Source organism: Dermacentor andersoni, chromosome 9 (assembly GCF_023375885.2).
Source record: "Dermacentor andersoni chromosome 9, qqDerAnde1_hic_scaffold, whole genome shotgun sequence".
NCBI lineage: Eukaryota > Metazoa > Arthropoda > Arachnida > Ixodida > Ixodidae > Dermacentor > Dermacentor andersoni.
In genome coordinates this window covers 29,523,917-29,536,299 of record NC_092822.1, presented here as the reverse complement: position 1 = coordinate 29,536,299, position 12,383 = coordinate 29,523,917, and the positions used below count along the sequence as shown (strand labels likewise).

The following is a 12,383-nucleotide window of genomic DNA, read 5'->3' as shown; positions in this document are numbered from 1 at the left end:
GCAAAATTTGTTACCCGAAAACTTCCTCTGAAACCCTGGCCGTTGCTCCGGTGAAACATTTCAAGTTTGCGGGATTGGGGTCACATGGACAGTTCGCATTTCTTTGCGCTTCGTGGTCCTGGCGGGTTGTACGCTTACGGGACCGCCACCACGGGAAAAACAGAGGGAGGTGCGAACGTAGACATGGCTGATGCGGGCCAAAGGGTAGCATCTGTTCTTATAAGCTTATATCTGATACGGGTAGTATTTGAACCTAAGATGTTCAACTTATTTTTGCAAGCTGGCGAAGTGCCTAAAGCCTGGTTCCCCTCCGCCGCGGGTCAGGCCGGTATTGCACTATCTCCGGTATCGGCCCACGTATGGTGAGAAATTCTCGATCTACATGGCTTGATAGACGCACGCTATTTTTTCCAGAATCTAGCGATATACAGCGTCCCTGTAGGAAGCACCTTGAATATATCTAACGCCCACACTAAAGACTAGAGGTCTTGTGTAAGTTGTTTCCTGGACTGTTCATGCCTAGCTACCATTATTTATGGTGGTTGCGGAAACAATCAGATAGTGCTTCATCTGGAGTGCTCTTACCCACGCTTTCCGCATCAATTTGGATTTCCGCCACATCTTCATGACATTTCCCTAATCAGTGGCAATTTCACACGGGGAACATAAATAAACATGTGCCACGGTGAGCGACGTGTCGAATATGGGGCATATGGTAGAGCGCAAACATATGTTTCAGTTTTTTAGAAGCTGAAGCGACGTTCAGATTTTTCGTTTTGGTTTAGGGTAATGTGGTAGCACCAACTTACATCTGCGCAAGGACGCTTCATGCAAATGTGACATAACTTATGGCCTCTCCCAAAAGTTCCAAGGCAGTTGTTTGTCTGCCTTTTCTTCCCGTTCGTTTTCGGGGTGTGAATTATAATTTGTAGATTCTCTCCATTTTCCTAAATAATTACATAAGAACTGGTGACACACATCGCATGAAATTTGAGTCTCCGAATATCCCGCGTTCAGTAACACGGCTACCGACCTCTGTGCTGTAACGTGCTCGCATGCGCATTTCTTATTTGGGGCGGCACGTGCTGTTTATAGGCAGGTGATTCTGGGACCGTATTGCCCCGAGTGCCTGCCCTCCCTAACGTTTGGCGCCATTGAATGGCACGGCCTTCCGAAACTAAATAAATACAGCACAGCAAAAAATAAGAACGCTCTGGTATTAACAAAAGTTATACATTCAGAATATAACACTAATAACATTACACTTGACAATAAACAAAGAAACCCGAGTCCCATTCGTTAGACATACTGTGATCAGGCAATATTACGTTTGGTATTGCATGTTTAAATTTGTGAATTGTTTTACAATTGGTAGCTTCGACAACTATGTTAGGGTACGTATTATATGGAGACATGGTTCATATTCGATCGTTTGCGCACCATATTTTGTCCTTGGTTTCTTTATTACTATTGATGTGTGACGTAGGTTGTATCCTGTGTCTCTACTCAGGTAACGAGTTAAAAATAGTTCACTGTTGCTGGAGATCTCTTTAAATAGCCGTATGCAGATCTTTGTTTCGTAAGAGTCTCTAATATTAGGAATGTTGTAGCGCATCATTAGCATAGAAGATCCTATGTATTATTTAGAGAAGTTCAGCAACCGAACAGTTAGCCGTTCCAGTACTGCCAATTTTTCTATATCAGTTTTATTACCGTTTCCCCATATTAAGAGGCAGTAGGTAAGATGCGAGTGCACAAACGAAAAGTACAATTGTATGAGAAGCCAGATAGGCACGAAGCATCGGATCCATTGTAGCAAGCCTGCAGATCGTGCAACCTTAGTGCGTACCTTATTTATGTGCTCTGTCCAGCTTAGGATTTTGTGAAATGTAACACCCAGAAACGAATGGCTTGATACATGTTCTGGTTGCGATCCAGAATAAAAAAATTTTACGTCGCAATCTGTTTGCTTATTCTTGGAATAAAAAACTGTAAATCTCGTTCTTTTTTGCATTTAAGTAAAGTTTTTATATAGAGCCACACGCTAAGTTCTTGTAACCAATGGGTTCCGGTAACTTCTAGTTCGTGAAGGTGGGCTGCGGAAAAAGAAATACATTAGTTTCATCAGCGTACAGTATGATTTCCTGTCAGTGGAATGTTAGTTAGGTCATTTATGTAAATAATAAATAATAACGGCCCTAATGTGGAGCCTTGTCCATCTCTAACGCCTCAACGGCCCTGATAGTAACCAAATAAACATGCTCAGCCTAGGGCTCCAAAGCCACGCTCAAAGGTGGAAGTAGCATGAGCTTCTTCGTCACTGTAGCACGAAATAGCGAAAAACCTCCCATGCCACTACATTACGACATGTTATTGGGGACTGTGTTAAAAATGTTCCGTGCTGTAACATTATGGCCATCTCCGCTGAAGTGTCGGCCATCCTCTAGATGGCGCTGGCAATGCATGCATGAGACGAAAGGAGCATCTCGATTATCATCCGATAATTGATGCTTTAGAAACTCAAATAACTGTTTAACCATACGAAGCTCTAAGGATGACTGCTACCTCATTGTGTCTATTAGTTCCATACAATTATTACAATGCCAAAAGCTTAGCCAAGAGCAGCCAGCAAGCAGTAGCAATTTCAGACGTTGTAGTCAGTTTTCAGTGTTAAAGTGCCTAATAAACTGATCTTAAATTGTTATTTTACCAATTAGAGTTTAGTCAGTTCGGTTTAATTGTCTTGTTTAACTTTTACTAATATACTGTAAACATTTGTATATGATCGCGATCACTATTAAAATTATTCCTAATTGGGCATTGTGCTAATGCCTTTCGGGAAGCGATATTAAAAACCTAGCAAGTGCACAACGGATATGTTACTCTTAATATCAGCGTACAAAAATAAATAATCAGGCTAAATGCTCGGCAGCCTTCTAAAGTGTATCTAGCGCCGTCAAGCTGAGCACTATCCCCTGTTCAGCTAGATATAATCTGTTTTAGCTAGACCCCAAACACAGCACGTAGCATGAAGTCGCTGAACCAACTGCTGTCACTTCCGAGTCACTCAAAAGGAAGTGGGGTATATTATTTTTACTTTTTTTACTGCGTCACGAGCATTGAAGCCTTTCCACCCCAGCTAGCTCTACATCATATTTGACAATCAACAGAAAAATACAGTACTGCTTTTTCGCGAGCAAAATTCTTTTGTACACCTTTTTTCCCAACTAAGTGCCATTTTGACTTTCTGTCCCTTTATTTTACAGGTTAGGCTGAATGCATGTTCAAAAAATATATCTTTTAACTCCAAACTGAAGAATGGCTCACCTTGCCCGACTGATGAAAAATGCCGCTTCGGAAAAGACTGCATTGTCACGCACCTAATTCGCCCTGAAAAGCCTACAGAAAGCTCCATTATGTTCATGCCGTATGTGAAAAACGTAAGAACCTTTGTATTTACTTTGGGTGTGATGCGTTGACCTAAAACAAAAACAAGAAAATTATCACCGACGATTACGATACTCCCTATCGAAAATTGGAGCGCAGCTCTGTACGCGTTTTCATTTCGCTATATATTGGCTGGCGCGGACAATCTGTCTAGCGCGGCAAGTTGCAAACGGAGCGAAGTTTGGCCCGACAGCGTCGCTTATTTCGAGATCGCGAGAGCCACCTCGTGGGTGACGCGTGGGCGCGATTTACAGAAACCCCGCCGACAGACATCCAAGACAATGTGCGCTTCTCTTCGCACACTTCCGCCATACCCTCCTCCTCCGCTTTCCGCCTGATTTGTTCTGCTGCAGCCTCCTCTCCGCTTTTCTCCTCGCTGATTTTATGCCGCCGCTGCGCTCTGCGTTCGCTCTCATCTTTCGCTGTGCTCATTCGCTCGGTTATGCCGCCGCCGCCGCCGCCCCTCGCCTTAAGAATTGGGGCCTAAGAGCTGCTCTCTAATATCGTAAAGAAACGAAAGCGCCTTCCAAAATAGCTGCAGCGAAGGAGCCTTGAACCGCCCTTTAAATTTAGCGAAGAATTACGAGTGTCTTCTGTGGAGTTGTGAGCACGTCAGGCAAGTTTATAGTCGCGCGTACCAACAATTCTCTCACGAATACGAATCACAAACGGGGGAGTGACCTTGCCTCTGCAACATTGCAATCTGGGGAAAAGGCTTCTTGCCTTTTTCTGGAGATGCCAGTCGAAATGACGTGACGGCAGCTAACCAATGTGAAAACGTTTTGCGCCTGTACTCACTCTGGAATTCGTGCCATTTCAGCATTCTGCACTGTAACATAATTTACACCCTCAAAAGTGAATAACGGGATAAAAAATATCGGCGGATTCCACACACTGTGGGTATTTCTGCAGTGTGTGATTTCTTCAGCATTTAATCCATCACGAGAGTGGTGAGCTGATGTTACATGTTACCTTGCGTGCACCACTGCTGTTTGTCTGCGCAGTACACAGAACACACGTGCAGGTGTGTATAAGGTCTGAGAGGGTTGAGCACTATCATTGCCTCACATGGCAGAACGCATCGTGGTGTGTCAAATTTTAATTGAATTGTGGAGATGTACGTAATTTATTTATATAGTTGTACGTATACATTGTACGAGGGAGAATAAGAAAGCGTTAGCCCCAATTTTTTATTAGCCAATATAAAGTACATACAGGTAATAAGAAATATACGTACTATTCTAAGTACCTCACACTATTTTTCTACATAGTCCGCACACAGACTCAGATATTTGTCCACACGCAGCACCAAATTTGAGGTGCCCCTGTGGTCAGTCAGGGACGCACGTGGCAACCCCGAGCGCTCATTTTCGTGTAAAGTTCCGCGACCTATAGCGAACTCAGAAGATAACTACCTTATACTCATCAAAGTGAGACACGTTTCCCCATAAGTTGGCCATCCCCAGAATTCAAGCTGACCCATTCCCAAATTTCACTTTGCCCACCCCCTCACTTCAATTTGGCACAAATTCAAAATTCACTTGGCCCAACTCAAGTTGGGCCAAGTGAAATCACCTTGAACCCAGCCAGGGAAAGCCAACTTAAGCCCATGCCCAAAGTTGAAGTTGGCCCACCCCCAAAGTTAGGCTGGCCCACGCCCAAATTTAAGTTGGCCAATTTAAGTAGGCACACCCTCATATTTCTTTGCCAACCCCTAACCTTAAATTGCCACTCCAAATTTCAAGCTGGCCCGCCTAAATTAGGTTGGCCCACGTCCACACGCTAAGTTGACCTACCCCCAAAGTTGAAGTAGCCCCATCCCCGAATGTCAAGTCAGCCTATGTACCAACTTCAAATTGGCCCACTCCTAAATTTGAAGTTAGCCCACCCGAAATTTCAAGTTGGCCCATCCCCTTATTTCTAGTTGGCCCACTACCAAATTCATTTGGCCTCCTCCAAACATTAATTTGGCCCACCACCAAATTTAGTTTGGCCGACTCAATTTCAGTTCGGCCAACAAAAAATGTTCAGTTCGGCCCGGTCGCAAATTTACCTTGGCACACACCAGGTTTCAAGTTGGCCCAACCTCACATGTTTTTAGTTGGCTCACCCCTAAATTTAGCTTGGGCTACCCCGAAACTTCAGTTGGCCCACTACTCACCCCAACTTTCTAGTTGGCCCACCTTCAAATTTAGGTCGGCCTGTATCCCAATTTCAAGTTTGCCCATTCCCAAATTTCAAGTCAACCACCCCCAGATTTCAAGCGGGCCAAGGCCTAAATTTAACTTGACCCACCCCGAAATTTCAAGTTGGCCCACCCTCAGTTTAGTTAGCCCATCCCAAAAACGCGGGTGGACCACCCCTACCATAACCTTCCCATTTTCTATGGAGCCCTATGTATCTCATGGGTATTCTCACTCAACAATATTATTTTGGTTTATTTGAATTATCGCTCATCACTTTATTTAGATTATCGCCTTATCGCTTGTAAAATACCAATCAACCATACTGATACTTTCATGCTTAAATGCATTCATAAATTACGTATTTTTGCGCAGACACAAGGTATCGGTTTTCTCGCGTATTTTAGCGTGACTTGAATAAGCTTGAATATGCGCCCAAGGAAGCCTACGCTTTAAACATCTCAGGATACCTAAGCACTTCGTTACGAGTATAACCCTATAACGTAAATCTATTCCAAGCTGTTTTTATTCCAAATCCGCCATTAGCCCTCACTGGTATGTCAGAATGGTTAGGGTCCAGCCCACATGAGCGGACGTTGCAGCCATATGGACAGAGCCCGAGACATTTCAACCTATCAATGAGGGCTAATGGCCGATTTTAATAAAAACAGATTGGAATAGTTTTACGTTATACCGGTCCTGAATACGGAAGCATTTATTTCCATTTGAACGCCACTGAGCGGTCCTCCTGAACTCTATGCGCGCAAGCAAGCCCCTCTAGACGCTTGGCGCGTTTTTATTTGGCATTACCGAGGATCAGTTAGCACAGGCGAGAGCTTGAGCGGACGACGAACTCGCGGATAACGCAGGCTTCCGAGAGTGAGAGTGAGCGTGACGTACGGTCACCACGGTCACCGCGATGCCCCCTCCCTTCACATGACACCTGGCACGTCATCGCCACAGCAAGTGTTCCCTTTCGACCGCACTGCTCCGTCTAGACGCGCTCGAGACATGGTGTCGCAACCAATGGAATTTACCAGCCGGTTCGCTGTTACAGACGGCAGACGCAGACTTTTTCTCTCAATGGGTCATCTGACGCTTTCGTATCAATATAGTTCATCTTCTCCAGCCGCTCTGCTGCAAGCTCACTTACGTTACCGGGCACTTAGTGCAGCACCTGGTGGCAGAAACTGCTCACAACTCTGCTCAGCATTATTTCTGTAAAGATCTTAGAAAAAAGGTCCTTGCTTTTCTCACATATTGAATAAACGGGCGGTTGCAAGGCTACCTCAATGTCATCCTTGCCCGCCGCGCCGTACAAAGTGGAGACAACCGCGGCGTCTACTACGGCGTTGGCCACGCGAATTGCGGGCGCCGTTGTTAGACGACTTTAGCGGACGCCGTAGGGACGCGTTGCCTGCGTTCGTGTGTCGTGCGTTCCGTTTGGTAATACTTTACTGGCCTTCGCCCTGCTCCGCTGGTTCCTCGTATTTGCGATAACAGAGTCACGCATATTCTCCTTCTTTATTCAAACGCACATCTGAGGTCTTATTGCTTGCTCTTCCGTGAGAAAACAGACGGCACAGCGTCAGGGTTGAGGCGCTGCCTTTTCAATGACACCTCCAGGCTTTGCGATTGCTCAATTGGCTGGAAACAATCTGGCAGGTAAGTGTGACGCGATACCCGGTTTCGCCGGAGCCTTCAGAGGACTTCGTTAGGTGCGGCGATTTGAGAAATAATAATTAAAATTACTCTTCGCTCATTTCTTGCTCAGAAAGAGTGTTGTTTCAGCCCCTCTTGGTGCGATAGGTGTCAGTGGAGTCCGAAATATCGGCGACAAACATTTTTTTAAATTTTTTATCCCTTTGATTACGGTACAATAGTCCCTATACTGTCTTGTTTTTTCTCCCTTACAGCTTTCCTATTTTTGCGAATCAACAAATCAAAAGCGACGTCTGCACAACAGTGCTGCCCCGACAAAGCAAAACAATATGTGCGGCGGTGCGTCTGTCCTTGACGTCATCTTAAAGAGCGACGACTTTACAGAGTGCGTGCCTTTTGGAACTTTTGACAGAGTTAGCGCTTGGTATTGGTACGATTCTTTCACCATGAGGAATCGTGGTGGGTTTCGTGAAATCTGCTCAATAACGGCAACACTGCTAAGATGCAATAAATATTGATGCAGGCTGCTATTAGCCTTACGTTAGAGATAAAGCCCTGACTAGCAGATGAAAAATGTAACTTAAAGGCACCTTCAGATTTTGAGCACCATGAGTACTGCTACATCCCTGCCGGGTTTCTTGGTGGTTGTGTGGCGCATCTACAGCACAGCGCGACGCGCTCAAATGTTGCACGCACACAGCGCCCACAACGCATGCATAGAAGACAGGAACGCATGAATGCACCAGTCACCACAAGCTACGCGCTAAAATGGAAGTCTGACGTCTCTCGAGCAAGGCGCGCACGAATAATGGAAAAGGCCAGGTCCAGCAAAACAGTCTAAAGCATTATTACATCAAACATGCCAAGCAGCGCACTTTTATTGAAGTATTTAGGAGCAAATTTGCGGCATCGATTAGACTGTTGTCGAGACCACCAGAGATTTTTACGCAGACTTCCGAAGAAGCGTAGAAACGGAAAGGCGAACTGGAGCGTCAGCGCTTTGCAGCAAAAAAAAAAAAAAATAATAAATAAAAAATAAGACAATCATCAGCGTCAGTCAGCAACTTCCGCGCAAACACTTGGAAAGCTTAATGCTCTCTTGGTTCTGACACAGGCATAGATCTCGCAGAAACTATTCCTGGGTGTCCCTAGCTACCACCTAGGAGACGCGAAAGGCGAAAGACAGCTGTGGAAGAAGACGCCGTAGAACGCGGGAGCCGAGGCGCGGGCGTTCGACGCGATATTTTAACGCGAAAGTGGTAAAGGTCAGGTGTCGCAGAAAGTCTGGCGTACTGACGACGTCTGACATCGGACGTCGCTTTCCGCGAAAAGAATTTCGAACCACGCATACCCAACTACGAAGGCCCTCCATGTGCGCATCTGGCGCAAGGAAATTAAGGAAATAACTTAATTTCTGAATGTACAATACGCAGAAAAATCATAACGTACCACTGACACACAACCTACACACATGATAGCGTCGGTTTGTAATTTGAGTATACGAAAAACATAATTCTGTTACGCGGAAACTCAAGCACAAACGCCTTTTACCGCGATAGCGTATTCCAGCTGCCGTTTGAGGCCTGTACTCGTCCGAGCAGCGCGGCGTGATCGCTTCCTTGCTCACCATCAGAGAAATCCGGAGGAAGCTTAAGAGGAAGCTTTAGCTCGGGCCCAACTCCGACGCGGCCTATTCAAATACATGTAAGACGCAAAAACGTTTTTATGAGATAACCCCTGGACCGATTTTGATGAAATTTGTTGCATTTGAAAGAGAAAGTTAAATTCTAGTGACTGTTGGAAGCGGAATTTCGATTTAGGGCTTGAATTTTCTTAAAACGATTTTCAAATATTTGACCGTTTGAAAAAAATAGAAGCACGAAATTTACAAATTCATAGCTCTGCATCAAAAACTGATATCGCGGTTCTGTAAACGGCATCCATTCGATCATTCAAAGCGGACAAAATCAATGTGTCATTTTGCATCTTACTTGAATTTGTTACGTTGGTTACAACGGCTTTGCAAAAGTTGTATTTCCCTATGATTAAATTTTTTTATTTTCATGTGTCACATATCAATTTTGTCCGCTTTAGATGTACTATTAGATGCAATTCACAGAATTGTATTATCATTTTTAGTTGTTTAGTTACGGAGTTGTAAACTTGATAGTTTCGTTTTTTGAAAATTTTCGATTTTTGCCAATTTTTAATAAAACATTGACGACCTAACTAAAAAATTCGAAACCAACAGTCACTAGATTTTAAGTTTGTCTTTTAAATGCAACAAACATCGTCAAATTTGGTGCAGTGCTTGCCGAGAAAAACGAATTCCCCTTTTACATGTATTTAGATAGGGGCACTCGAGCTAAAGCTTCCTCTTAAGCTTCGCCTTTAAGAGCGGAACACGATAGCATTCAAAGATCCCTGACTGCTTCTGACGCTTCCCGGCAACTGGTGCGTATGAAATCGTAATGTGTACTGGGAAACGCTGGCTGCGAATGTTATGCACGAAGGCGAGCTTTGTCTTAGAAACGCAGCGTCTTGGATGGGCCGCGGTGCGGTGGAGGCAAACGCCAGCTGGAGGTATTACAAGGAACCGGGCGCGCCACTCGGTGGCCCCCGAGACGCCTGCGTGCCGGCGCGCGCAAATGGCGGACGCCACGGCCAGTCTGTGAATTCTGTAAGCGCAATATTTGGGGTTTCTTTGAGCTTTCGCGTAATAGAATTACGTTTTCTCGTGAAGCCAAACTACAATTCAAGAGCAATCCTGTCTGTAGGTTGTGTGTATGTCGTAGTTAACAATTTCTTCAGGAATTTTAGCTTGAGAAATTCAATTTGTTAAGGAACTAGCGCGTCAGATGGAGCGCCTGGGTTTGTGTGGTTCGAAAATATTTTACTCAGACGTCAGAAGCCAGCACTAGGTTTTCGTTAGCAAGGCCTCTTTAACGCTGTCGCGTTAAAAACTACAAAGATCGCCACTAGCCACTAGCGTTTCCCGATGAACATTACGCTTGCATAAGGTGCAGTTGCCGGGAAGCGTGAGAAGCAGTCGGGGACCTTTGAATAGTATCGCACTAAAGGCGAAGCTTAAGCGTCCTGCAGATTCTTTGCACTGTCGTGGATGAACAGTTCCAGGCCACAAGGCCCTTCAAGGACACCTTTCAATGAGATGTACAAGGCTTTCGGATTAAAATGAGGCAATGCTTTCTGGGCCATTTTCCTGCGCTTCAGTGCCCGTTTCTAAGCACTATGGTATTGCTTCTGAGCGCATCGCGGGCAGTAGATACGGCACCCTTTAAGTTTCACAAATATCTGATAGGCCCCGATCGAAAGTAGCGTTTGAGGCTGTTAGATGCTGCATTTGCTGTTACATCGCTTACCTGACTTAGGACGCATTCGCATAGAAATAGGCAATTCATACGCGCGGATGTCATCAGCATTGAGTTTCGCAGCTCTAGTAAAAAAAGTTTCGTTTACCAAACTACTAGGAAAATATATTGTGAACTACTAACCTATAACAAAGGACCATTAACATCACGTCAAATAACTTCATTGTGCGTCTACATAAAAGTGGCTAAATAAGACACTGCCATTTATGAATTGTGCCCCCCTCGCATGATCCGGACAGCTGCGGAACAAGAAAAAAAAATAAGTTACCCGTAACCGTAGACACGTGGTACATACCATGGGCTGCATTTCAATGTACTGTTCTCTAGCACTTCGCTTAATGTAACCGATATATGTGTTCTGCTTTACATCTTTAGTCTCTGTATTTTTTTGTAATATAAAACCTACGGCATGTCTATGTTGGCACGAAGGTCGAAATGAAGAGGTAAATAAAGCTTTGCTTCATTATTGCCGCATGTCCGAAACTTGGCGGTAACTGTGAAATGCTGATTTTCTGTAAGGTACGCATACTTCCTGTTTGCTTCGCCGTTATCGAGAGTGTGGCTGCTCCCCCAAGGTTGGACGAAGCCAGGATTCTTTCTAGACACGCAGATGAACCAGCGCGGGAAACTATCGGGGCATATTACACGAAAGACAACAAGGACACGTCTGTGAGGCAGTTTTCTGTGGCTCTGACCGTTGGGCAGTGAATGTTAGAGTCCTAGACATTTGTGCTCCTAATTCAAAATGTCATGTGCAGTGGCTTTCCAACTCGCTATAGTCTCCCTAGTTATCCTTTTTTTTTTTTTTTGGTGTTAGAATGTTTTTACACAAAACGCGAAAAACAATGGGGAGTGAAGGCGTGCCCGCGCGTTTAGCGCCCGCCACTGGAGCGCTCTCCAAAAGGTATTTGAATGAATCAACACTGCTCAATGGCTCACTAGGTTCTGGACCACAACGTTGAAAGTCGCAAAAAATACAGTGACAACAATGTATCGAACCGTAAATATGACGTTTTCGATTACTACGCAAAAATAACTTTCGAGCTCATGGAATTATGCAAGAAAAATATAATTTTCGACTAGTTAGCTAAACGACACTGGAAAGATCACCAATGTGCGCGAGGCGACTGCTAACAGAACAACCGTTGATCCATTGTCCTATCTCAAACTACGCCCCCGCACCCTTTTCTATTTCAAGTAGCTTGGCCCGCTTTATCTGGGGCATTTTACGCAAATACAGAAGCGCTGCATCGTGCTCGTTTCCCGAGGGCAGAATGTGCACTTAAGTGTCGGCAAATGTAAGCACCAGTTCTCCAGACCAATGCATGCCCAACTACTTTGACGATGCAGCCGGTATACACTTGAACGCCTAAAGAACAAATGCCTCTACAGTAAAAGACAAAGTACCTGCATACAGTATAAGAGAAACAATTCGCTGTGCCCCGGCTGAATTCTTATCCTTTGTATGAATTGCCAACGCCTAAGGAACTTACACCACTGCAACACATTTGCCTTTGAGAGGAAGAAATTTAGGCAATCCCGCCGACACGATTTGTTGCTTTGCAATGACTGCGACATAGCGGTGGCGCCACTACCCTCAGAAGAGGTCCCCAAGGTGCGCTCTGAGTTATCGCTAACGGCAGCGCACTTGACGACCGTGGCAATAAGCAGAGTAGTCCTGCTGCACTACTCCAAAAATAAC

General features: G+C 44.9%; 1 protein-coding gene and 1 pseudogene across 2 annotated transcripts in view; both read left to right on the top strand.

Annotated features, from left to right (window-relative positions):
• LOC140213287 (calcium-activated chloride channel regulator 1-like) overlaps positions 1-12,383 on the top strand; it is a 61,777-nt gene that overhangs the window by 16,115 nt on the left and 33,279 nt on the right. For both annotated transcript variants that reach the window (XM_072284470.1, XM_072284471.1), the window contains exons 5-6: positions 3,267-3,440; positions 7,547-7,677. In XM_072284470.1, the coding sequence (XP_072140571.1) occupies positions 3,267-3,440; positions 7,547-7,677 (305 nt within the window). The remainder of the gene's footprint in view (positions 1-3,266; positions 3,441-7,546; positions 7,678-12,383) is intronic.
• Positions 184-362, top strand: LOC126520209 (U2 spliceosomal RNA; annotated as a pseudogene).